Source organism: Rana temporaria, chromosome 4 (assembly GCF_905171775.1).
Source record: "Rana temporaria chromosome 4, aRanTem1.1, whole genome shotgun sequence".
In the NCBI taxonomy this organism is placed as follows: Eukaryota; Metazoa; Chordata; class Amphibia; order Anura; family Ranidae; genus Rana; species Rana temporaria.
The window spans coordinates 432,591,835-432,618,168 of NC_053492.1; the positions used below are offsets into that span (position 1 = coordinate 432,591,835).

Sequence of the window (26,334 nt, forward strand, 5' to 3'; positions counted from 1 at the left end):
AATATCAGAGAAAACCCATAAACACAGAAAAGAGCATAGTCTGCAAAGAACTGTGATGGCAAACCTTTTTGAACCCGAGTGCCCAAACCGCGACGCAAAACCAACTTATTTCTTTCAAAGTGCCAACACAGAATTAAACCTACCAGCGGCTCTGTACAGATGATGGGACTGAATAAGCCCTAAGGGACCAAAAATGTACGATTCTGCCCAGAAAAAAAAGTGTGTTTTTTAAAGGAATGCGTTCCGCTCAGAATGCTAGGATCAGGAGTGCGTTCCGCTCAGAATGCTAGGATCAGGAGTGCGTTACGCTCAGAATGTTAGGATCAGGAGTGCGTTCCGCTCAGAATGCTAGGATCAGGAGTGCGTTACGCTCAGAATGCTAGGATCAGGAGTGCGTTACGCTCAGAATGCTAGGATCAGGAGTGCGTTACGCTCAGAATGCTAGGATCAGGAGTGCGTTACGCTCAGAATGCTAGGATCAGGAGTGCGTTACGCTCAGAATGCTAGGTTCAGGAGTGCGTTATGCTCAGAATGCTAGGATCAGGAGTGCGTTACGCTCAGAATGCTAGGATCAGGAGTGCGTTATGCTCAGAATTGGGGATACCGAGCCATACATTCCATGGTTATATGGTTACTACACGATTGTTTGGGTATGTGGATGCATAACTGCGCCTAAATGTTTCTGTTTTAGACAACGTTGTCTTTTAAGATGGTTGTAGGTGGAAAAGCATCTTTTTGTATTTGACTTGTTTTAATTAATACATTTTTGTCATTTAATTTCCCATCGTTTTTTTTTCTATTTTTTTGATTGCTATATCCCTGTGTGCTATTTTGTGGCACCTTGACCATTCCTTCTCCGTGGCACAGTCCTTCTCCCTTGTATGCAGCTTTTTGGCCACTGAGTCCCACTTCCTTTTGGATAGTGAGTGGATGAGCTCTCATTAATATTTGTATTTAAACAGTGTGGTTCCCAGCTTTCTATTTTTTGTCCATATAACTCTCTCAGCTCCAGTCTCCAGTATTTCCCGTCCGATCTGGCTGCTCATTCCCGCCCGCACATCACCCCTGATCGATCCCAGCTATCAGGAAGCAGTGTTTTCCCAGGCACACCCACACACGCACGCTGGCCCCAGAGATTTGTGGGAGCTGTAGTTTGATGGGGGGTGCAGTGTGGACAAATCAGGGTCTATGATTGGATTTGTGTGTGCGCGCACGCACACACGTCACCCCTGGCCGTTTCTACGACACGCGCACTCGGACACATCGCCGCAAACAAAGGGACCTGTGTGTAGTTTGCGGCGTGGTCCGATTTCAGTCTTTAAGTCTGTTTCTCCATTTCTCCTGGCGTGCCCACGGAAACAGCTTGCCGTGCCAGGAGCGGCACGCATGCCACGCGTTCGCCATCACTGGCATAGAATGTTCTCATGCAAAGTCAGCTTTAACTAGCAGAATATTTTTCATTTGCTGGTCTAAGTTCTGGTTCAAGCAGTTCAGGTATTTTGTTATTGGTTAGCAGTTCTGGCAGTATCGGTGCTGTAGTACTACAGTTTGCGAAGAGCCAGGGCCGATCCGCCCTATAGACTCACTATGCAAGTCGCTTAGGGCCCCGCAAAGCTGCGAAGTGCCCCCCAAATTACTAGAGGCCCCGCCTGGTGAGAAGTCATTTTCGCCCCCTCACCCCGCTTCTCAATTTGCTGGCTGCATGGGAGAAGAGGTAAGAAGTCAGAACCCCCTGCTTCTCAATTTAATGTAAGATGTCATTAATGTGACATGTCACTGTCGTCAGCGCCCCCCCCCCCCGCTTCTCATTTTTAATGTGCCATGTCATTTTGCTTAGGGCCCCAGGGAGGTCAGGATCGGCACTGCGAAGAGCACATATGCTGCAAAGAGTGTATGTATGTATGTGTGTGTTTTTGTTGGGGGGGATTCCCAGGTTTTCCCCTATGTCACAGGTCACATGACACAGAGCCACACGCCAGGAACACTGGAATGCTGAGTAAGGACTGTTGAGGCTAAAGGGTTACATTGTGCATACCAAAGGGCCACATGCAGCCCTTAGGCCACAGATCAGGCACCAGGGATATAAGGAGCCAACAGGTGAAATAACACACCATTACCTGCCCATATCTAAAATGTAAGGTTTGTGTGGATTCTCCCTTTAAATAATCCTGTTGGTATTTAATATTATTTCTAAATTTCACTCTATACAGCATGAAAGAGGAGACGCGGTCTGCTGTGAAGAAAGCTCGGCTCAGATCCTCTATCCTGACATTTTACCCCGATGGAACTCTCACCAAGTGGTCTCCAGAGTGACCCACTCAACACCCTTAAAAAATCCTGATAAAAGCCAAATCCGCAACACTGACTACAAATTTCTTTCATAGAATAATATCCCAACTGGGAATAAATAAAATGCATCATTTTGTCCGCCTCAGAATTTTATCTACCATTAAAGTCAAAAAGAACATGAAGAGTTTTTTTTTTTCCTCTCATCGTTTTAGAAATTCTATGAGGCATCTCCAGAGTAAATAGCTTCATTATGACCTGTGTTAATTGGCGCTGGCATATTGGAATTAAAATACAGTGTAGAGGTGAGCCGAGGATTAAGGAGATAATGTTAGTTGCAAAAAGACAAATCAAATGGGTTATTTAGAAAATGGAAATAATGATGCTGTCATGAATTCTAAAGGTAAATCAGAATGCAGTTGAGCATGCAAAGAAGTGAGGACCCCTCCATGGCAACCCATGTCGCTGCTATGCCATACAAGGGTGTGCTTCTGGTTGAGATCTAAATAGCCATACAACCCTCGCTAATATGCTCTGTTATCGACCCCCTACCCTGTGTGAAGGTCCACCCAACCACTGGCTTTGGGCAATGAGAATGTGAGGTCTACTTTTCTGATTCAACTGCTCAAGTTAGCATATTCCTGTCAAAAAGTAAAGAAGCAGAGAAACACACCATATTGGCTAAGGCAGGACTCCCTCCTATGTACACTAAAACCAACCTGTGTTATACAGTGCAAGCCAATATCATATGCTCAGTGGTATATTTTGGCACCCCCACCACATATGTGGTCAATGGAGCCGAGCATGGGGTCAGCGGGGCAGAGGATGAGGAGGCACTGATTAGAGGCCACTGATCAAGCTGCACTGACATGAGTCACTGATGGGCACTGATAGGTGACACTGAAGGGCACTGATAGGCGACACTGAAGGGCACTGATGGGCACTAATAGGAGGCACTGAAGAGCACTAATAGGCGGCAATGATGGGCACTAATAAGTGGCACTGATGGGCGGCACTGGTGGGCACTAATAGGCAGCACTGTTAGGCCTCGTACAGACGAGAGGATATCTGTTGGAAACGGTCCGCCGGATAAGTCCAAGCGATCCCCATCCCTTGCAAATGTCTGCTGGAAACGGTCCTCCGCCGGACCGTTTCAATCACATCGGGTCACCAAATATTACCATAAAACACGCCCCACCATCCTCATTTGAATTAGGCACGCTTACGCCGGCCCCATTTACGCTACGCCGCCATAATACAGTACTTGCCTCTCTGACTTAAGGCGGCGTAGCGTAAATACGATACGCTACGCCGCCTTAAAGGTACGCGCCCCTACCTGAATCTAGATATCAGTCTTTAGGTAGTATTAGAAGACATAACACCTGTGTGCGTTGCCTTGTTGGTGGAAAAATGAGTGATAGAAATTTGGAGCAGCGAATTAATATCAAATTCTAAATGAAAATTGGCAAAAGTGCAAGTAAAACTTTAGCTCTGTTACAACAGGTGAACATTCCATGAAGCAGTCAAGTCCTTTTGAATGGCATAGCCAGTTTAAGGAGGGGTGGGAAGATGTCCACGATGATGCAAGAGGTGGGCAGCCAAAAACGCAAAAGACCTTTGTATGCTCATGCTGGTGTGTTTTTTTTTTTTTTCACATGGAGATTGTCCATAGAACATGGAACAACAGTCAACCAACATTCTGGGAATTAAATTATCACACCTCGTATTCACCCAAAACATTCATCTTAAAGTGTCACTAAACCCACATCATCAAACATCAATAAATAATGTATTACATGCTGTTCATACTTACTCAGTCACTATGAGATTCGTTTCTGTATTCTGCAAAAAAAAATGGTTGATTCTGCTGCTCTCTATCTTCCCCTTTTGTCCAAGTCCCTAATTCGGCTATGGATTTTGCAGAGCAGTGTTGGCAGCTCTGCACATGCTCAGTTTTCATGCATGAGTTTCTATGCTGAGCATTTCCTCCCTATCACATCTGAGCAGCCAAGCAGGAACAAAAATTGTCTCTGGACAGCCGCACTCTGAAAAAATTGTAGCCTTTATTAAAAGAAGGACAGCACTACAAATCACAGCAACATAAAATAAAAACCCGACTAATGACGCGTTTCGCACTGAAACTAGTGCTTAGTCATCTGAGCAACCCATGTGACTATAGAGTCAAACATGTGGGTGTATACACAGTCATCTCCCCCACTATAATGTCCACCACATCTCCCCCACTGTAATGTCCACCACATCTCCCCCACTGTAATATCCACATCTCCCCACTGTAACATCCACATCTCCCCCATCCCCACTGTAACATCCACATCTCCCAAACCCCCACTGTAATATCCACATTTCCCCACATCTCCCCCACTGTAATGTCCACATCTCCCCACCCCCACTGTGTAATACCCACATCTCCCCACATCTCTCCGTCAGCGTGTCGCTCTGGGGAGCTCACCTAGGCCGATGCCGCTGGGTGTACCAAGATGGCCGCCGCTCCAGAGCAAGGCCGAAGCCATGGCCTTTCCTTTGACCACAATCCGCGGATCGTGTGGTGTGCCAATCGAATGCGGCGACCTGTTCAGGTCACGGATCAATGATGATCCATTGAACCCCTAGTGATAAATGACAGCCCACTTCCCTCCCTCCTCCTCCATGTTCACTAACCCGCTAAACATGATGGGGTGGGATATTACATGTAGATTCATGGAGCCTTCACCTTCCTATTAATCTAAGACACTGGCTGGAGGGGCGTGACACAGCCTGTAACTGGCAGAAATTCACCCACTTCATGTTATTTCCACAAAACAATAAAGATTTCATTTCAAATATATATTCATGGTTTGCTTAAATTGAATAGTTTTTTATTAAATTAAGAAATGCTTAAATTCATGGCATTTGTGATATTCTTCTACAGACTGGAATATCTACATATACAGCACATCTGGGAAGTATTCCCAGCACTTCACACTTTTTACACATTTTGTTGTTGCAGCCTTATTCCAAAATGGATTAAATTCAATATTTTCCTCAAAATTCTACAAACATTCTACAAAAAGAGGGCAGATACCCTCTTTTTAGAGGCATCTATCTCCCACTTCCTCCCGGGCAGTGGTGGCTGGTGCTCCAATTTATTTTTGGGTGGGGGGGGGGGGGGCGCAAACAAATAAAAAAGAAAAATCAATTGCAGCCACTGTGTTATCAAACGCTGCCACTGTGCCCATCAAACGATGCCACTGTGCCCATTATATGCAGCTACTGTACCATCAAAAGCAGCCACTGTACCATCAAAAGCAGCCACTGTGTCATCAAATGCTGCCACTGTGTCATCAAATGCTGCCACTGTGCCCATCAAACGCTGCCACTGTGCCTATCAATTGCAGCCACTGTGCCTATCAATTGCAGTCACTGTGCCATCAATTGCAGCCACTGTGCCATCAAATGCTGCCACTGTGCCCATCAAATGCTGCCACTGTGCTATCAAATGCTACCACTGTGCCCATCAAACGCAGTCTACAAACAATACCCCATAATGTGAAAGAAATGTGTATAAAAATAAAAACTGAAAAAAAAAATCACATGTACATTCACAGCCTTTGCTCAATACTTTGTTGAAGCAACTTTGGCACCAATTACAATTCTCAAGTTTTTTTGTTGAGTATGATGCTATGGGCTTGGCACACCTATTGCCTAATGAGCTTCTCCCATTCTTCTTTTTATAGGACATCTCAAGCTCCATCAGGTTGGATGGAGAGTGTTGATGCACAGCCATTTTCAGCTCTCTCCAGAGATGTTCAATCGGGTTCAAGTCTAGGCTCTGGCTGGGCCACTCAAGGACATTCACAAAGCTGTCCTGTAGCCACTTCTTTGTTATCTTGGTTGTGTGCTTAGGGTCAGTGTCCTGTTCGAAGATGAACCTTTCCCCCAGTCTGAGGTCCAGAGGGTTCTGGAGCAGGTTTTCATCAAGGATGTCTCTGTACAGTGTTGCATTCATCTTTCCCTCAATCCTGACTATTTTCCCAGTTCTTGCCGCTGAAAAACATCCCCACAGCACTATGCTTCACTGTAGGGATGGTATTGGCCAGGTTATGAGCTGTGCCTGGTTTGCTCCAGACATGACACTTGCCATTCAAGCCAACAAGTTCATTATTTGTTTCATCAGGCCAGAGAATTCTGTTTTTCATGGTCTGAGAGTCCTTTAGGTGCCTTTTGGCAAACTTCAGGTGGGCTGTCGTGTGCCTTTTACTGAGGAGTGGCTTCCGTCTGGCCACTCTACCATAAAAACCTGATTGGTGGAGTGCTGCGATGATGGTTGTTTTTCTGGAAGGTTCTCCTCTCTCCACAGAAAAACGCTGGAGCACTGCCAGAGTCACCATCGGGTTCTTGGTCAACTCCCTGACTAAGGCCCTTCTTCCCCGATCGCTCAGTTAGGCCCAGCGACCCACTCTAGGAAGAGTCTTGGTGGTTCCAAACTTCTTCCATTTACGGCTGATGAAGGCCTTTGTGCTCATTGAGACCTGCTGCAGGAATTTTTCTGTACCCTTCCCCAGATCTGTGCCTCTATAAAATCCTCTCTTGGAGGTCTAGAGACAAGTCCTTGGACTTCATGGCTTGGTTTGTGCTCTGACATGCACTGCTAACTGTGGTACCTAATATAGACAGGTGTGTGCCTTTCCAAATCATGTCCAATCAACTGAATTTACCACAGGTGGACTCCAATCAAGTTGTAGAAACATTTAAAGGATGATCAGTGAAAACAGGATGCACCTGAGCTCAAGTTTCGGTGTCATGGCAAAGGCTGCAAATCAGGAGTCTCAAACTAGTGACCCTCCAGCTGTTGCGAAACTACAAGTCCCATGAAGCATTACAAGGCTCACAATTACAAGCATGACTTCCACAGGCAGAGGCATAGTGGGAGTTTTGCAACAGCTGGAGGGCCGCCAGTTTGTGACCCCTGCGTAAATACTTATGTACATGGGATTTTTTTCCTTTTTTATTTCTAATGAATTTGCAAATATTTCAATCAAACTTCTTTCATGTTGTCAAACTCAACGGATCCAAAACAGAACTTCTTCTCCTCCACGCAAACCGAAAGACTAAAGCTAGGACCTCATGGACACCACCCACCATCCTTGGACAGATCATCACCCCAAGTACCAAGATCAAAAGCCTCGGAGTAACCTTTGACTCAGAGATGTCGATGGATGTGCAAATAGGATCAGTAGTTACCTTCTCCGCCTACTGCGTAGACTCATCCCCTTCATCCCGGAAGAGGATACAGCGGTAGTATTCGGAACAATCATCAATTCTCGACTTGACTACGCAAAATACCAGATTTCGCGCCTACAAGTCGTCCAGAACACAGCAGCCAGGCTGGTAATGGGAAAAAAACTGGGAATCCATCACCCCATCCCTGAGGACACTTCATTGGTAACAGTAGAGGATCGGTCACATTCAAGACCCTCCGCCTCACCCACAAATGCTCACAAGGAAAGGCTCCTCAATACTTATGCAAGAAAATAAAACACTACACCCCCAATTGCACTCTCCGATCGTCTAACCAAAACCTCCTCTACATCCCCAAGTCCCACATCAAATCGAAGGGAGAACGAAGATTTGCAGTCCAAGAACCGCGGCTATTGATCGCTCTACCAATGAACATCCGCATGGAAGAAAACCATTGGGCCTTCAGGAAAAAACTTAAGACCTACCTCTTTTGAAGGATAAGGATGACACCGGATGGAAAAAGTGCCTTGAGGCAAAACAGTTCGCATTTGTATCGCTATACAAGTTATTAACTCACTCATTATGGGGTATTGTTTGTAGAATTTTGAGGAAAATAATGAATTTTGGAATAAGGCTGTAACATAACAAAATGTGGAAAAAGTGAAGGGCTGTGAATACTTTGTGGATGCACTGTACGTGTTCAGGAAAAAGTAAAAAAAAAAATTGTGTTGCCTAAAAATGTTCAACAAACTCCTACTCCCAGTTTGGGAATTTGTTTCTATTCCTAGGTGTCCCTCTTTTGAAAACAACAGCTCAAACTCTATTGGGTCTTCTTTATAAATGTGTATAGATAATGTACTCCATAAATGAATAATTTACTGCTTTATTTGCTACATTTACTCAGGAACGGAGAGCAATAATTCCATCAACTTAGTGAGGTAGTAATTAATAATTATTTGATGTTTAGGCCACATTTCTATAATCATAGCTGTTTAATTTGCCCTAATACTCCAGATGCTTGCATATTAACGAGAGCGGCATAAAAACAACTGCAGCATCAGCAATACAGCTGGTTATAGAGATATCTAAAGATAAGCCTCTTAAAAAGCCAAAGCAGGTCAATAACGGAAATATCAGCTTACTCATATGGAAAATGAATGTACAGAATCCCACCATGGAAATTAAAACCACCAGCTTTTCAAACAATGATGGAGAAGTTCAAACTGATCTGTAAATTCATATGGGAGGAGATGCGTCAGTCCACAAATTACAAGCAGATTATAAAAATGTTATTTAAAAAAGTATTCCAAGCCCAAGTTCACCTTTTTCAAGTAGTCTTTCCTGTGACATATTTGCAGTGACTTCATCTTTTTCCAGTATAAAAGGGAAGAGTAAAGCCCTGTACACACGATCGGTCCATCCGATGAGAACGGTCTGATGGACCGTTTTCATCGGTTAACCGATAAAGCTGACTGATGGTCAGTCGTGCATACACACCATCGGTTAAAAAACGATTGTGTCAGAACGCGGTGACGTAAAACACACGACGTGCTGAAAAAAACGAAGTTCAATGCTTCCAAGCATGCGTCGACTTGATTCTGAGCATGCGTGGATTTTTAACGGATGGCTGTGCCTACTAACGATTGTTTTTTTTCTATTGGTTAGGAATCCATCGGTTAAATTTAAAACAAGTTGGCTTTTTTTTAACTGGTGGATAAATAACCGATGGCGCCCACACACGATCGGTTTGGACCGATGAAAACGGTCCATCAGACCGTTCTCATCGGTTTAACCAATCGTTTGTACGCGGCCTAAGGCTCAAAATCCTTATAATAGCTTTTATTTCTTTACACACGAATGCATTTGAAGTTAAATATGCAGCGCTGAATAATAAACAGTGAAATAAATGCAAATCACTAATGTTAGAAACCCAAAAGGGTGTAATATGAAGTCCATGAACAAAGACTAAAAAAACTATATAGCAATGTCCATCATAAATGATATAGGAATCCAATGTCAAAAGATGTTGCCAGGGTTGACAGGTATCACAGAATATATCTTCTGAATAAAAGTGATGTGTCTTAAATACTATTACTAGAGATGTTGGACCCATCCGTCAGCGACAGAGGATCAATCAGGCTTATAGGTTCCCAATGGGTGGGTCGACAGGATATCCCGAGGGTCTGATGGAACTTCAAATGTTCATGTGTGAGTCCCAATGGAAGAAGCCAGAGGTGAAGACAACTGGACCTGATTGCGCACGACCGGTGTTCAGTCTACCGCAGATATTCTGAGGGGCTCCAGGAACCGAACAACTCAAGGATACTCCAAGAAATACTCAGTGAATACTGAGCATTAGTAACCCCCCTGGGGTAGTGATGGCAAAATGGAAACCTAACAAAAACTCAAGATAGCACATGGAAGAAACAAAAAAATGGAAGGACAATAGGGCAGGTCAAAAAGTTGGGTTTTATTCATAAAAACCGGCATACAAAAAAATATTAAAGTAATCACTATAATATAAAAGCAATATGGGGATAAGGTAAAACCTTCTTTTCTTTTCACTTATTTTTTCTAGAAATATTTCACTCCATTCACACAAATGCATTGGCAACACTGCACAGCCTATTTCAGTGTTTCTCAACCCTTTTCAGTCAAGACACCCTTTAAAAATTATGGATAATCTCGAGGCACCCCATTCTAAAATGTAAAAGCTATTCTAATAGTTTTACATAATGCAGCAACATCCACAAGTCCAGTAGGACACCCAACGTTAGAGGTGATTTAGTCTTCCAAAGCAAATATACTTTTGCAAACGGTACTGACTAGTATTCCAATGTTTCTCTTTACCCTCAGTTTTTCTCCATCACTCAGCTAATGTTACCCCAACACTGATGGAAAGGGGGTCAAACAAGGATGCTTTGCAGGGGACATCCTCCTATCAACTAATAATGCCATTGGTCATTAGTACACCGACAGCTAGAAGGTTGTAATGGTTCACAATGAAAACCTGTGAATTAGTGTAACTAAAACAGCAGCCATCATCCACACGGCGGCTTATATACAATTTTTGTGGAATTTTTAGACATCTTGCCAAGGCACCCCTGAAGAAATGGGGGCAAGGGTCTCTTCCCAACAACCCTGTCTGGTGTCTGTGGGCGAAGGGCTTATCGGAATCTGGAAGCCCCCTTTATCAAGGGGGCCCCCAGATACCACCCTCCCTTTGTAGAAACAACTTGTGTTCAAAATTACTCTGCACTGTTTGATAGTTTGTGGAAACCATGGATGGGCAGCAAAAACTATGTCATTTGAATCATTACAGTATTTCTTTGTATGCTCTTTGTTTTGCGTTCTGGACCACTTATGTATAGGGCATCTTATTGTATTAGCCTCTTTTTTGGCATTATGCCATTACTCTTTTGTAACTCTGTGTTTAACTAGTAAAAATCAATAAAAAATATTAAACAAAAAAAATTACTCAGAATAGACTATTAATATGTTTTTTGACTGATCTCTCATGGCTGTTCATGTAGTTATCATCAGCTTTCCTAGTGCCATAGAAGCATAGTACAAGAAGGATCCAAAATATGAAAGTTATGGTAAAAATTACATTCAGGCAATGATAAAATACATTTGAGTGTTAACAAACATTAACATGTGTACAGGATGTAAAACCAACACATTTTTTTTTTTTTTTACTTTTTTTTTAATAGATTGGAGAACCTCTGTCAAGTTTTTTTTGCTATGTGTGTTCCCTCTGGGGAGATTCGATACGCCGTCGTAACTCTGAGTGCGGGCCGTCGCAACTTGGCGCCTGATTCATAGAATCAGATACGCCTCAGGCCCCATACTCACGACCAAACATGTCTGCTGAAACTGGCCCGCAGGCCAGTTTCAGCAGACATGTTTGGTCGTGTGTGGGCGCGAGCGGGCCGAATTCCAGCAAACATTTGCCCGCCGGGCCTTTTCCCAGCAGACAAATATTCCTGGACTTGTTTTAAAACAGTCCGCTGGAATTCTGCCCGCTCGGACATGTACGGTCGTCAGTACAGACCTACCGTACATGTCCAGGCGCCCGCCGTCCCTCGCATGCGTCGAATGACTTCGACGCATGCGTGGAAGCATTTTAAAGGCGGGCCGCCCACGTCGCCGCGTCATTGTCGCGGCGACACCGCGTCATCGACGCGGCGACACCGCGGACACGCCCCGCGTATTGTTTACGCGCGGACTTCTGTACGATGGTGTGTACAACCATCGTACAGAAGCCCTCTGGCAGACATGTATGGTGAAAACGGTCCGACGGACCGCTTTCACCATACATGTTTGGTCGTGAGTACCCGGCCTCACAGTTGCCTAGATACGAGCGGCGTAAGTCTCCTATGCCGTCGTATCTTAGAGTGCATATTTCCGCTGGCCGCTAGGTGGCGCTTCCGTATATTTCCGCGTCGAATATGCTAATTAGCTAGATACGCCGATTCACGAACGTACGTGCGCCCGGCGTATAAAGATACGTTGTTTACGTAAGACATACGCCGGCGTAAAGTTAACCCTCATAAAGCAGGGGTAAGTCATGTTAGGTATGGACGTCGGAAACGTACGAACAGCGTCATATTTTACGTCGTTTGCGTAAGTCGTCCGTGAATGGGGCTGTGCGTAGGTTACGTTCACGTCGACTAAGCATTGAGCGGGCGTAATTTACTTTCAAAATTCGATGTGATACTGAGCATGCGCGCGCATGCGCCGTTCATTTGAAACATCATTTACGTGATTAGTTTGCATAAAACACGCCCACCTCTTCCGCATTTGATTTTGGCGCGCTTACGCCGGCACATTTACGCTATGCCACTGTAACTTTAGACGCAAGTGCTTTGTGAATACTGCACTTGCCTCTCTAAGCTGCGGCAGCGTAGCGTAAATACGATACGCTACGCCCGCTTAAATTTACGCCACCCTATGTGAATCTGGGCCTAAATGTTTAGAGCTGTCACAGTAATTGGATGTGAGGAGATATCCTCTTGCTTTGGAGAGCTCTTTCTTTACTTCCTATTGTATTTCTAGAACAAGAAGTAAAGGGAAATCTCCCTGATTTGACATGCAGCAATAATAAAAACAACACACACACAGATGTTTCCTCATGTCCTACTAATTCTAACAAAAAAAAAAGTTATGGTTCAACAAACGCACTATATTACCAAAAGTACTGACACACCTGCCTTTACACACACATTAACTTGCATCCCAGTCTTAGTCCGTAGGGTTCAATATTGAGTTGGCCCACCCTTTGCAGCTATAACAGCTTCAACTCTTCTAGGAAGGCTGTCCACAAGGTTTAGGAGTGTGTCTATGGGAATGTTTGATCATTCTTCCAGAAATTATAGCTGCAATGGGTAGGCCAACTTAATATCGAACCCTATAGACTGGGATGCCATTAAAGTTCATGTGCGTGTAAAGGCAGGCATCCCAATACTTTTGGTAATATAGTTGTGTTTGCTGCAGTACTAGTTTAACCTTTTTCTGAAAATTGAGGGCTAGCAAATTGAACTTAGAAAATATATGACCTTTGGTTTCCATTACCTGCCTTGTGCTTATAAGCCTCTTTATCTTCCTATTGTAGGTGTCAGCCATGCTCATGCAATACAGCCGGGACGGTTAATGGTAGCTGCCACTCTATAAGTGGTCAGTGTTTCTGCAAACAGTTTGTAAGAGGCATCACTTGTGATGAATGTATAGAAGGTGCAAGCAGCCTGGATGTGAATAACCTATATGGATGCAGTGCAAGTAAGTAAGCTCCTCTTCCCAGACCATGTTATGTTAAGAGCTTCAGTAGCACAATGAAGCTCATCTTCTTCTACATATATTTTGCCAATGTGCGATCATATAGTTGCAGTCAACTGAAATAAAAAATAAAAACCTCTATGGGGTCTATTTCTAAAGAATTTACTGTGTGATTTACATGGCGAATGTTTTCTGGACAATCCTCTGTCAGCAGGGTCGCCATCAGGAATTATTGGGCCCCCTGGAGCAGAGAACTGGGGGGGCGGGATTCTGCCGCCTGAAATTGAGAAGCGGGGGGGGGCTGCCATGAATTTAAAAAGAAGAAATAAAGAAAAATATATATAAAAAAAAGGGGGACCTCTGGGCCCTTTAATGAAAAAAAAAAATATATATATATATATATATATTTTTTTTTTTTTAAAAGGGGGGGTTGCCATCTGGGGCCCTGGGGACCTCTGAGTCCTCTCTCTCTCTCTATATATATATATATACATACAAATTATTATTATTTTTTATAAAAATAAATTACAAAAAAAGGGGGGTTGCCATCCGGGACCTCTGGACCCTTTAATAAAAAAAAAATAAAAAAAAAATATATAAAATAGACATTTATAAAAAAAAAAACGGGAGTTTCCATCCTGGGCCCTTTAATAATAATATATTATTTATTATTATTATTTTGGGCTGATTATGCAAATTTCCCTTCTCATAGCTTGCTTCTGAGCATGCGTATTTTTTTCTCGTCGTTAAAGCCTAGACACGACCGTTTTTCACAATGAGAAAAATGACGACGTGAAAAACGACAAGAAAAAATAGAGCAGGTTCTAATTTTTTAAATGCTCTGGAGCCTACACATGACCGTTTTTCACGGCCAGTTTAAAAAATTGCATTTTTCTCGTCATGAAAACCGGTCGTGTGTACACGGCATTAGGGTAAAACCAATCTTAATGCCAAAGCCCAATTTTGCAACTTTGACATGTGTTAGTAAAACCGTACATAACATAATAATTACTTTGTTCTTTAACCGCTTCAGCCCTGGACCATTTTGGTGGTCAATGACCGGGCCACTTTTTGCGATTCGGCACTGCGTCGATTTAACTGACAATTGTGTGGTCGTGCATCGTGGCACCGAAACAAAATTTATGTCCTTTTTTCCCCACAAATAGAGCTTTCTTTTGGTGGTATTTGATCACCTCTGCAATTTTATTATTTTTACGCTATAAACAAAAAAAGAGCGACAATTTTGATATATTTTTTATATTTTTAACTTTTTGCTATAATAAATATACCCCCCCCAAAAAAGATATATATATGCACACATATATACATATAAATAAATATAAATAAATAAATACATTTAAAAAAATATATATAATAAATATAATATAAATAAATATATATATATATATATATATATATATATATATATATATATATATATATATATATATATATACATACACATTTATATGTTTATTTATATTATATTATATTTATTATATATATTTTTCTATTTTTTTTATATATTTAAATAACTATATATATAGATATATATATTTTGTTCATATAAAAATATATACAGTACTTATATTTTTCTTTACAGCTTACCTTATATTACTTAGTTATAGTGGAGTGTGTCCCAAGTTGTGCAGGCTGCTGGATTCTGTAGAAATCTTTCCTCCAGAGCTGCCCTCCCTGTCCTCTTCCTGCTGCTAAACTTCCAGCACATTGGGGGTTAATAGCTTCATGGTCCAGACTCAGCTGCACTAAAGATGATCTAACAAGGACACGCCCCCTCCTGCCATCTCCTCCTTTGAGAAAAGTTATTTCACTGATTACATATACTGTAACATGCTCTGTGAATGGTGGAGAGAATCCTGAGACCATTCAAAGATCATGTTACAGGCAGTGTAATCAGTAAAAGAGCATTTTTACCAAAAAACATAGCAGAATACATACAGTGGGTGTCCGCGAGATGGGAAATAGGCACTGCAAGGCTGTACTTCTCGTGCTCGCCAATCCCATGAGATGCAGTCTATCCATAGGAATCTCTTGGGGGCGGTGAGCGGGCGGAGCGTCAGAGCTCATCGCTGGCTCGCGCGACGACAGTTGCAGAGTGTCAATATCGCCGATGCAGAGCCTGGTTTTGACACAGTCTCGCAGTCACCTATTGTATTGGTCTAAATTGATGAAGAAATTTGTTTTTAAATTTTTTTATTGGATATGTTTTATAGCAGAGATGCTCAGATACCACCAAAGGAAAGCTCTATTTGTGGGATGAAAGGACATACATTTTATTTGGGTGCAGCGTGGCACGACCGCGTAATTGTCAATAATGCAATGCTGTATCGCAAAAAATGGCCTGATCATGAAGGGGGTAAATCTTTTCGAGGTCAAGTGGTTAGTCAATTCCCCCCAAAAACTCAGTTCCAAAGGTATAGCTCAAATTTCAGATGTATGAGATAATTCCAAAATAATATTTAAAGCCTTTGTCTCTCTGTGACTTACTTTTGTTAAGCTCTTCAAGCATAATGGACTAACTGAGCTAAGACTTTTTTTGCACAGTGCTTTATGTATACATTCTATTTTACAACATTGCACAATGGAAAATTAATTCATATTTCTTTATATTTGTGTTTGATTCTTGTGCAGCTCCATCTCAGCAGCCTCCACCTAGAGGCCAAATCCTTAACAGCACCACAATTATTCTTACATGGAATCCACCAGATTCACCCAACAGCAATCACATTTACTATGTTCTTTATAGAGATGATCTGGAGATCTATCAGACTGCTGACTATTATCCATATAGTGAGTATTTGTCTTTTCTTTTTCTTTTTATTCTTAGCTAATTTGATTCAAGAATGTATTCTTCACTCAGAAAATGTTCCTTTTATTGCTCTCAGCTTCCTCCAAATAACAAAATTACTTTTTATTGCTCTCGTGATCCAACCTCCTTTTAGAGGGTGGCTAGGTTTGTTCTCCGTGTATGCAGGGGAATATCTGCCATGAGGCAAACAAGGCATTTGCCTGGGGAAGCATTCTATAGGGGGCGGGTGCCACCGCGCCCCCCCCCCCGCCCGTCTGTCAGCTCACCTGTCCGTTCGCCTGCTCTCAAAAGAGACACTAGTGGTCAGACAGTCTGACTCAGACTGGGCTGCAGATCAGGCATCCACATTCCCCGAACCAAGCCCATAGAAGAGCCGCAAATTGACCGGGAGAGAGCGATTGCTCAGTCACCGCCCCACCTCCACCGCTGACTGATGCTATTAATGCTGACTGGTTGCTAGAGCCCCCTAGCAACCAGTGACGTCACGGCCGCGACTCCCCACCCTGCAGAGGGAGCCTGGAAGCCCCAGCATTCAAAGTGGAGGAGGATTTTTTTTTTGGCAAAATGTCAGTATTTTTTCATTTATTTAGCAAAAAAAAACAGCAGTAATTAAATACAGTAAAACCTTGGTTTGAGAGTAACTTGGTTTGAGAGTGTTTTGCAAGACAAGCAAAATGTTTTAATAAATTTTGCCTTGATATACAAGCGATGTCTTGATATAAGAGTAGCGTCATGTCACAACTGAGTATAAAAAAGAAGAGAGGAGCCTATATGTGTTGAAATATGGTTACATTTAATAAAGGTACAACATTTAGCAACTTATTGCTACACTTAGAGGTGCCTCTCTTCTCTTTTATACTGCTTTGATATACAAGTGCTATGGATTACAAGCATGTTTCTGGAACACATTATTTATTATACGCTCACTTTATTACTGAAATTAATCTGAAATTTAAGACGTAACTGGGTGTAGTAAGATGTCCTCTGCCTTCTTCTGACTGCAGGTGTTCTGTCAGATTAGCAAACCTGGTAGCGGTGGAAAGCATGCACAGCTAATGGAACGTCACTTCCATTACCTAATCTGACAGGTCACCAATTGTGACAGAACAACTGCAGTCTGCATTCTAGGCATTCACAGCTTCCATCTCTGTCCAGCTGCAGCCTGCCATACACTTTCACAGGCTGCAGGCCACGGGGCTAGATGCTGTCTGTAGCTGTCTCTCACAGATGCCTAGATCTGGGTTTCACAGCCAGGGTTACACTGTAAAAGAATGAAGAGAGGGCGCACCAACCATTACCCAAGTAATATTTATTAAATTCAAAAAGAAGGAAACATACTCACAAACAAGTGGATAGTAAAAGCATATAAGAGTCCAACACGCCAGAGGACCTTCCAGGTGGCTGATGTGTTTAGAGGGGGGATCCCCTCTTCCTCAGAGGAAGGAACCCAGAGGTTGCCAGGGGTTCCTTGAGCAATGAGCAATTTCTAATGCCGCGTACACACGGTCGTTTTTTTGTGATTGAAAAAAACCCGACATTTTTCAAAACGTCATTTAAAATGATTGTGTGTGGGGAAAACGTTGTTTTATGTCTTCTGAAAAAACTACAAAAAAAAAAATTCGAACATACTTCAATGTTTTAAGTCATTTTTCAAAACGTTGTATTTTGTGTCATAAAAAATTATCGTGTGTGGGCTAAAATGACGTTTAAAACGACTTTTTAAACCCGCGCATGCTCAGAAGCAAGTTATGACGCAAGCTTGAATGGAACAGAGTGCTGAACGTAACCACGCTTTGCTAGAGCATTTTGAAAAAACGATGGTGTGTAGGCAACGTCATTTTTTAAAACGAAGTTTGGAAAACTTCATTTTTTTACATGAAAAAAAACGAAGATTTTTTTCAAGACAAAAAACGACCGTGTGTACGCGGCATAACTCTCAGATAAGTTCCCAGTGACACCATTGATCTTTTTTGCTATCTTTTTCGCTATCTGTAAAGGGGTAATTCTTCCCACTGACCATCATACTTATCTATCATGAGTTGTAGATTTTAGCAGGGGTCCCCTGAGACCGACACCCAATTCCTTAAGCGCTAGGAGCGGTCAGTCATATATATGGATGTAAATGCCCGGGAAGATGTGGAATGGACTAAAACCTAGTGCAGCTGCCAACCACTGAAAATGTATAACAAGAAACAGAAGACAACAGAGCAGCGTTCTATGGGTTAAAGTCATAAATATTTGTAAACCATTGGCTAAGTAAATATTAATTTATTGCACTTGAGAAAAGTTTTGCAGTTGTTCACCTTTCTCAAGTGCAATAAACTAATTTCTACTCAGCCAATGGTTTACGATTATTTATGACTTTTACCCATTGATTGCTGTTGTCTTCTGTTCCCTGAGACCAGACTATTATTTTAGGGTTCCTCTGTGTTGAAAAGGTTGAGAAAGACTGGCCTTGAGGGAGTAGCTAGTTGAACCTGTATGGCCTAAAAGAAATTCTTTGATTTTGGCTGGAATTCTTCTTTAGTTTCTGTATATGGGGAAACTGGGTGATTGTTGGTGAAAATGGAGCAAAATGGAGAGAAGAGTGAAAGGAAGACATGGAAAGGGAGAGGTATTGCCAAAAGCAAATCCTGTTAAGTGTATAGATTGATAAATGGTATCAAATGTAATGAAAATAATGCTCTTTAACCACTGGGTAAAGCTTTCTACTTAAACGGAAACAGATTTTAGATATAAATCTAGCTTTACTTGTTAATTTAATTAATCTAAATAGAGTGGTAGAGGAGGTTAGGAAGGTGAGCTGTTAATCTGCTTACAAGCTTTTACAAAATTTGACCGGAATAGCTGTTTGCTGGCTCATTTTAAGTAGGTGTTCTAGTCTCTTGGTCCTGTGCCATTACATTCAGTTTTATGACATTCTTTTCATGTCAGATGATGCTTTCCTCAGTACTACTCTTCCAACGCGGAACTCCAGGCAAACAGCTAAATTCACAGGTAATATATATATATATATATATATATATATGAGCCCATTCACTACATCTACAGACATCCATGATATAAGTCTAACCTATCTAGCCCTATAAAGAAGAAATCAGTATACATACCCTTTTTTAGGCCGATCCGATGAAGAAATAATCATGTGAAAGAATAGCTGGTTGTTAAGCAGCGGGCCGGGAAGCCGGCCGCCCGCGTCCTTAACAACCATGAGCCATCATCTGTCAGCGGGCTTCCCCACTGATAGATGAATATAAAAATAAAGAATGTCAGTAATAGAAAAATGTTTAAAAAAGTGCCCACACCAAAAAAAAAACTGGTGTGGGGTCCCCCCTAGAATCTATACCAGACCCTTATTCGAGCATGCAGCCTGACAGGTCAGGAAAGGGAAGAGCTATTTCTTCACACAGAATTTAAAATTGTTGATCGTTTTTTGACCGATCCGGATTCTGAATGTTTGGAAAAGTTGGAATTCGTTTGATTGAACAAAATACATTTTGATGGATTTCAATAAAATTTGTTACTATTTCATTCTGAGTTTCAGGATACATCTGAATCTCTGAATAACCAAAAATTTGTCAGAATTTGTATTCAGACCGAAACAAATTGCACATGTCTATTGGCTACCATGCACAGCTGTACCAAGTGCTCCAGCTTTAGTCAACCTCCCCCACTAGTCTCAGTCCCTGAAGTCTATGCTTTAAATTTTGGTTCTCCGAGGGATCACTAATAAAGACTAATAAAGAAAAGTGTATTGGCAATAGAGGGACTGACAGCGGCAGCCGATAGATAGCCTAATCAACGCTTTGCATGGGGACCGTGAAAAGAGAAACCTTCAGAGAAGCTTGATTTGGTAAACAGACAATGAGGTTGATTTACTACAACTGGAGAGCGCAAAATATGGTGCAGCTCTGCATAGAAACCATTCAGCTTCCAGTTTTTTTTTTTGTCAAAGCTTAATTGAACAAGCTCAGTGTTTCTCAATTCCAGTCCTCAGGCCCCCCCAACAGGTCAGGTTTTCAGGATTTCCCTCAGATGAAAAGGCTGTGGTGATTACTAAGGCAGTGAAACTGATCAAATCACCTGTGCAAAATAATGGAAATCCTGAAAACCTGACCTGTTGGGGGGGCCTGAGGACTGGAATTGAGAAACACTGAACAAGCTGAAGTTAGAAGCTTATTGGCTACCATGTACAGCTTTACCAGATTTGGCACGTTCCAGTTTAAGTAAATCCAACCTATTTTGGAGTGCAACTCTTTTGTCAAACCTGAGACCTGAACCATATCATGCCCATTAAAGCCACCCAAGATTACACATTACCACAGTTATTCAAATATGAATTTTACATGGAAATAAGGGTAATCTAATTGTAATTTTATGATATCTAATAGATACTTTTGCTGTGTAAAGCATGATAAAGACACCAGCAAAGTACCTTGTCTAAGACTGTGGACATTGGAATTTGGATGTTGGTCTAATGTTCCTTTCGACTGTACCCTTCTTTCCAATATAAGACTGTAGCCATTGTGGCTAAAGGCAAATGAAACATTTCCAATTGTAATTGTGAATATTTTAATTACTCTTTTGTATTCCTCACTCTTTACATTTAGAGGCTTAAAGGGGTTGTAAAGGTAAATTTTTTTCTCCTAAATAGCTTCCTTTACCTTAGTGCAGTCCTCCTTCACTTGCCTCATCTTTCGATTTTGCTTTTAAATGGTCTTATTTCTTCTGAGAAATCCTCACTTCCTGTTCTTCTGTCTGTAACTCCACACAGTAATGTAAGGCTTTCTCCCTGGTGTGGAGTGTTGTGCTCGCCCCCTCCCTTGGACTACGGGACAGTCAGGATGCTCTCTTCATTGCAGATAGAGAAAGGAGCTGTGTGTTAGTGGGCCTCCTGACTCTCCTGTAGTCCAAGGGAGGGGGCGAGCACGACACTCCACACCAGGGAGAAAGCCTTGCATTACTGTGTGGAGTTACAGACCGAAGAACAGGAAGTGGGGATATCTCAGAAGAAATAAGGACATTTAAAAGCAAAATGGAAGGATGAGGATGAGGTAAGTGAAGGAGGACTGCACTAAGGTGAAGGAAGCTATTTAGGAAAAAATATTGTACCTTTACAACCCCTTTAAGTATCTCCTTTTGCTATAGCAATAATACAATATCCTCCTATCCATCCTAAGTTTTTGAAGAGCCGAAATTCAAATTTTCTAATTTTCCGAAATCTCGAATTTTCACATTTCCGAATTTCTGAAATTCCGAATTTCGGAAATTCTGAATTTCGTCATTTTGGAAATTCGTAATTTCGGAAATTCGTAATTTCGGAAATTCGTAATTTTGGAAATTAGAAATTTTGGAAATTAGAAATTTTCGGAAATTAGAAATTTCGAAAATCCGAAATTTCGGAAATTAAAAAATGTGGGAATTCGGAAATTTCGCAATTAACGAATTTGTCAAAATTTGTTAAAAGACTAATTCTGAACTAAATGAATTGCACATCTTTACTCTTTACATTTAGAGGCTTAAGTATCTCCTTTTGCTAATTTCTGAAATTCATCCTATCCATCCTAAGCCTATCCAACCCACCTTTATGAAGTCTGTTTATATTTTTGTCTTTGTGCTAGGTCCACAGAGCTACACGGATGGATATTTGTTGCCTTATACCACATACACATATTATGTTGAGGCTAGGAACGTGCACGGTACTATCCGCAGTGCCATGGTCGTGTTTCGGACAAGAGCTGGCGCACCATCTGGTGACATAGACTTGGGCCTTAGTTCCCCTGTGGGCCAGTACTTTGTCTCTCTAAATTGGACAATTTCCACAGATGACTCTGGGCCTATCGACATCTTCAGACTGATGTACACTTCAACAGGTTCTCCTGATGTTACTATTGCCTACCAAGGACTTGACACCAAGGCGACAGTACATAATTTAACACCCTTCACCAGATACAATTTTTCAGTTCAAGCATGTAATTCCGAAGGATGTCTACAAAGTCCACTGCTTACATTGGTAACAGCTCAAGCACCACCTGTTGGTCAGACACCACCAGTTATCAAAAATTCAAGCTCGACAGATCTTAATTTACAGTGGTCACCACCACTGCAACCAAACGGTATGTCTCTGTACTTGTGTTTGTTGGTTGTATCTAGTTGTCTTGGTGGTTGGAAAAGTCCCATATACAAAAGCAGATCCATCTTATAAACATTTTACTGTCGCTATCTTTAAAGCCTAAAACTTTTTATTTTTAACTTTTGGACGAAGTAGAAAAGTAATAGAATCCCTGCCAGGTTTTTATTGTGCGTTCTCCTGGTAGACTTTGTATATGTAGGCAACACAACCTCATTATTGTTTAACACATAAGTCTTGATGTATTTACAAACCAAAAGTCATTCTAAATATTATTTTTTCAAAAGATGAAATTCTACTATAAAGTCTTCAGAGCAGAGTACCAAAAAACAAAAAAAAAATGACCTTAGCATTCCATGAAGTCTATATAATTTGTAATAATGAGTCAAGCATTCGTTTGTTAATTGAAAAAGCCCAAATGAGTCCTTTTCCAGATAAATGATTCTCTGGCGTCTTATATTGTACCCTCAGACATATCATTTCTGCAGCTCTTGGGCAATTTTTTTCTCCCTCTTGTTTCTGCGACATCTTTCAGCATCAGAAAGGCTTTATAATGATATTTTGTCTAGTGCCAGATTGTCAAGGACAATTATTTTTAGTGTCAGGATCAATGCTAATTAGAAGTGTTTGAGAACAGATAATCTACACTTCCAAAATAGTTACTGATGACACAGGAAAATAATATCATATAATGCATTTCCTCTTGTTAATCAGTCCCTTATGCAAGAGGAAAAGAAAATTTAATTTTTGTATTATATAACGCCCACATTACCAGGGCACCCATAACACTTAAAGTGGCTGTCAAACCTTACATATACTCAGTGAAGTGACTAGCCTCAGGCGATACACAGTGATGAAACAAATTCTCCTACATAAGTTGTACCTGTTTATCTGCAGGAATCTCTTCTCTACAGCCATTCAACGTCCAGAAAGCTGTTCAAAGTCCAGATTGAACAAAGCATTTCTGAGATTCAGAAGGTAGAAGGTGGGGATCTGACCTTAGACAAATAGGAGAGCTCAGTGTAATCTGAGACCTGAGTGGAAGGAATGGACACACCACCCTCTGCACAGTCTCAGAGGAAAACATGCACAGCCGGGGCTGTCATTTACCTGCTGTGTGTTGGGGTGGGGGGGGCTAACCATCTCCCAGGATTGTCTGGTGTGGGCATAGACTGTCAGAAGTGACCAAAGTGACCTCTGCGCTTCTGGGTAGACTATCCCCAAGATTTTGAAGTGTGTCCCTGGGAATGCGTGCTTAGAGGGCATTTGCATGGTCAGGTACTGATGCTGGATGAGAATACCTGTCTCTCAGGTGGGGTTCCGTTCATCCTAATGGTATCTAATATGGTTGAGGACAGGACTAACTCAAGCTCCTTCACTCCAAATTCATAGACCATGGAGCAGGTTTTGTGCACAAGGGCACTGTTGGTTTTCTGGATCAGAAAAGGGTCTTTCCCAAACTGTTAGAACAAGGTTGGAAGTAGACAGTGTAAAATGTTGACTCTTTGTCAAGTTTATGCAGTCTTTATTAACTCCTTCTTCCCAAATTTCTCTTTGGTATAATTTTTTTGCTGATCTTTTGTTTTTTTTGGTTGCAATAAGTTTTTATTAAATGTACAAATTGAAATCACAACGTCAAGCAAACATGTTGTTGTACAGCAATACACAATGGAACATAACATACAACACGTCATTCAACAAAGAATCAATCTCAGTCAGATATTATACATCTTGATCAGGGCTCAAGTCCTGCGGGAACGCGTGGGAACAGAGTTCCTGCACTTTTTTCACAGCAGGAACTCAGTTCCCTTTGCAGAACTAGAGCAGCCGAGCCAATCCTTCACTAAGCGGCAATGCCCAGCTCGAGTCACTGTCAGGGGCAGTCGAACCTTAGTAATCCTTTATGTTACTGGCCGCTTCCTGTATATGGATTCATCAGGTAGTGTGCGGGTATTCCGTCACTTCCTCGATGCCGCAATGTCTCCTGGGAGCTTTTGTCATTGTTCCCAGGAGACATTGCGGAGGTCTGCCGCGAGTTATCGCAGGATTTAGAAAGAACTTGCTTTACAGTTATGCCGGGTACACACGAGAGGATTTATCCGCGGATACGGTCCTCCGGACCGTTTCCGCGGATAAATCCTCTGAGGATTTTGATCCGATGGAGTGTACATACCATCGGATCTAAATCCGCGCCGAATTCCCATGGCGATGATGTTTCGCGCCGTCGCCGCGATGATGACGCGGCGACGTGCGCGACGCTGTCATATAAGGAATTCCACGCATGCGTCGAATCATTACGACGCATGCGAGGGATGGGTTCGGACGGATCGATCCGGTGAGTGTGTACAGACCACCGGATCGATCCGCTGGAGCCGATTCCAGCGGATAGATTTCTTAGCATGCTAAGAAATTTTTATCCGCTGGAAATCGGTCGGCCCGAAATATATCCGCGGATAAATATCCGCTGGATCGTACACACCAGCGGATCTATCCGCTGAAACCGATCCGCGGATCAATTTCAGCGGATCGATCCTCTCGTGTGTACAGGGCCTAACAGGTACAGTGGATCGAAAAAAAGAAAACATGCGGTTTAGTAATTATGCCTATAAGCGTATCATTTTTTTTTTTGGGTGGGGGAGTGGATCTTGGGTGGGAGTTCCCACACTTTTTTTCCCCAGGACTTGACCCCTGATCTTGATCGAATAGCATTAAAGTTCTTAGGTAGTACCTAGGGAAGAAATTAAAGTGTTTAGGCCCATTAAAAGGAAAAATAAGGCGTGGGGTTAAACCTCCAACAGAAGCGGCATGTGGGAAACATAACAGCAAACTAAAGAATCTTTAAGGTGAGCTTCTTATGTCTATAGTTGGGTCTGTGCCCTTTAGTAGATACAGGACTGGGGAAACTCCCCAAGATAGAGGATGTTGGTGACCAGGCGCACACTAGACTAAGGCCGGAATCACACTAGTGCGTTGCTTTTTTGAGCTGCGTTGTCGTTGCAGATTTCTCTAGAGGGTGTTCTGCAGATCAACTGCGGTTTAGTTGCAGATCAGGTGCGAATTTGGAGACCTGGGAGAACTTCCGGGTGAGAGGAGAGTGGGGGAGAATTGTATTGAGCTGAATGAGAGAAACTCCTGCAGAGAACTGAACACATGTGCGAATTAGATGCGTACCCATAGAAGATAATGGGACTGAATTCGCACCTGAGCCGCACCGCAAGACATAAAAACCGCATGCGGTTTGGAGGCAATACGCAGTGCGAATGCATCGCACATATGTGAACCAGCCTCATTGAAAACAATGTATTTTGAAATGTCGTGCGAATTAGATGCGGTTTAAACCGCACTCAATTCGCATAGGTGTGAACCTAGCCTTAAGGAACACTAAAGGAAAAAAAATGTTTTTGTAAAAAAACAAACATGTTATACTTACCTCCACTGTGCAGCTCGTTTTGCACAGAGTGTCCCCAAACCTTGTCTTCTGGGGGCGGCTGTCTCGGCTTCTCCTCGCAAGAGCTTTCCACCTTCATGCGAGCTAGCTCGCATGGTGGAAAGCTTTTGCGGGTGCGCTCCCGTGATACAGCGTAATCACTCGGCCCTAGCGCGCCGCGTCATGGGAAGTGATTGACAGCAGCGCCAGCCAATGGCTGCGCTGCTATCAATCCGTCCAGCCTAGCCAATCAACGGCCAGGCTGGGAAGCAAAGAGGATGACGGGGACGAGCGTGGGACCTTCGAGGGGTGAGGTACGTAAAAGGAGGGTTCCGGGGGGGGGCCGGTACGTCAGATGTTTTTTCACCTTAATGAATAGGATGCATTAAGGTGAAATAACATTTACCTTTACAACCCCTTTAAGTGAACAAGGAGAAGCATAGTGGAAAGCCCAGAAGGACAAATGCCGCGTACAAGTTCAATACAAAAAAGCCAACCAGCTGCCGTTATTCAGATGGCCGACGCTCACCAGGGGGCCAGCCATCTGAATAGCAGGCGGCAGCGACAATACATGGATTCATGCAATGCATGAATCTATGTATTGTTGATCAGTGATGGTGCAGGAGAGATCGCTCCTGTGCCCTCTAT

General features: G+C 42.4%; 1 protein-coding gene across 1 annotated transcript in view; it reads left to right on the top strand.

Moving 5' to 3' along the window:
• The window catches only part of USH2A (usherin), a 1,018,338-nt gene that overhangs the window by 211,433 nt on the left and 780,571 nt on the right, over positions 1-26,334 (top strand). The window contains exons 14-17 of the mRNA XM_040347840.1: positions 13,139-13,302; positions 15,952-16,110; positions 20,429-20,487; positions 21,645-22,245. Coding sequence (XP_040203774.1) covers positions 13,139-13,302; positions 15,952-16,110; positions 20,429-20,487; positions 21,645-22,245 — 983 coding nt within the window. The remainder of the gene's footprint in view (positions 1-13,138; positions 13,303-15,951; positions 16,111-20,428; positions 20,488-21,644; positions 22,246-26,334) is intronic.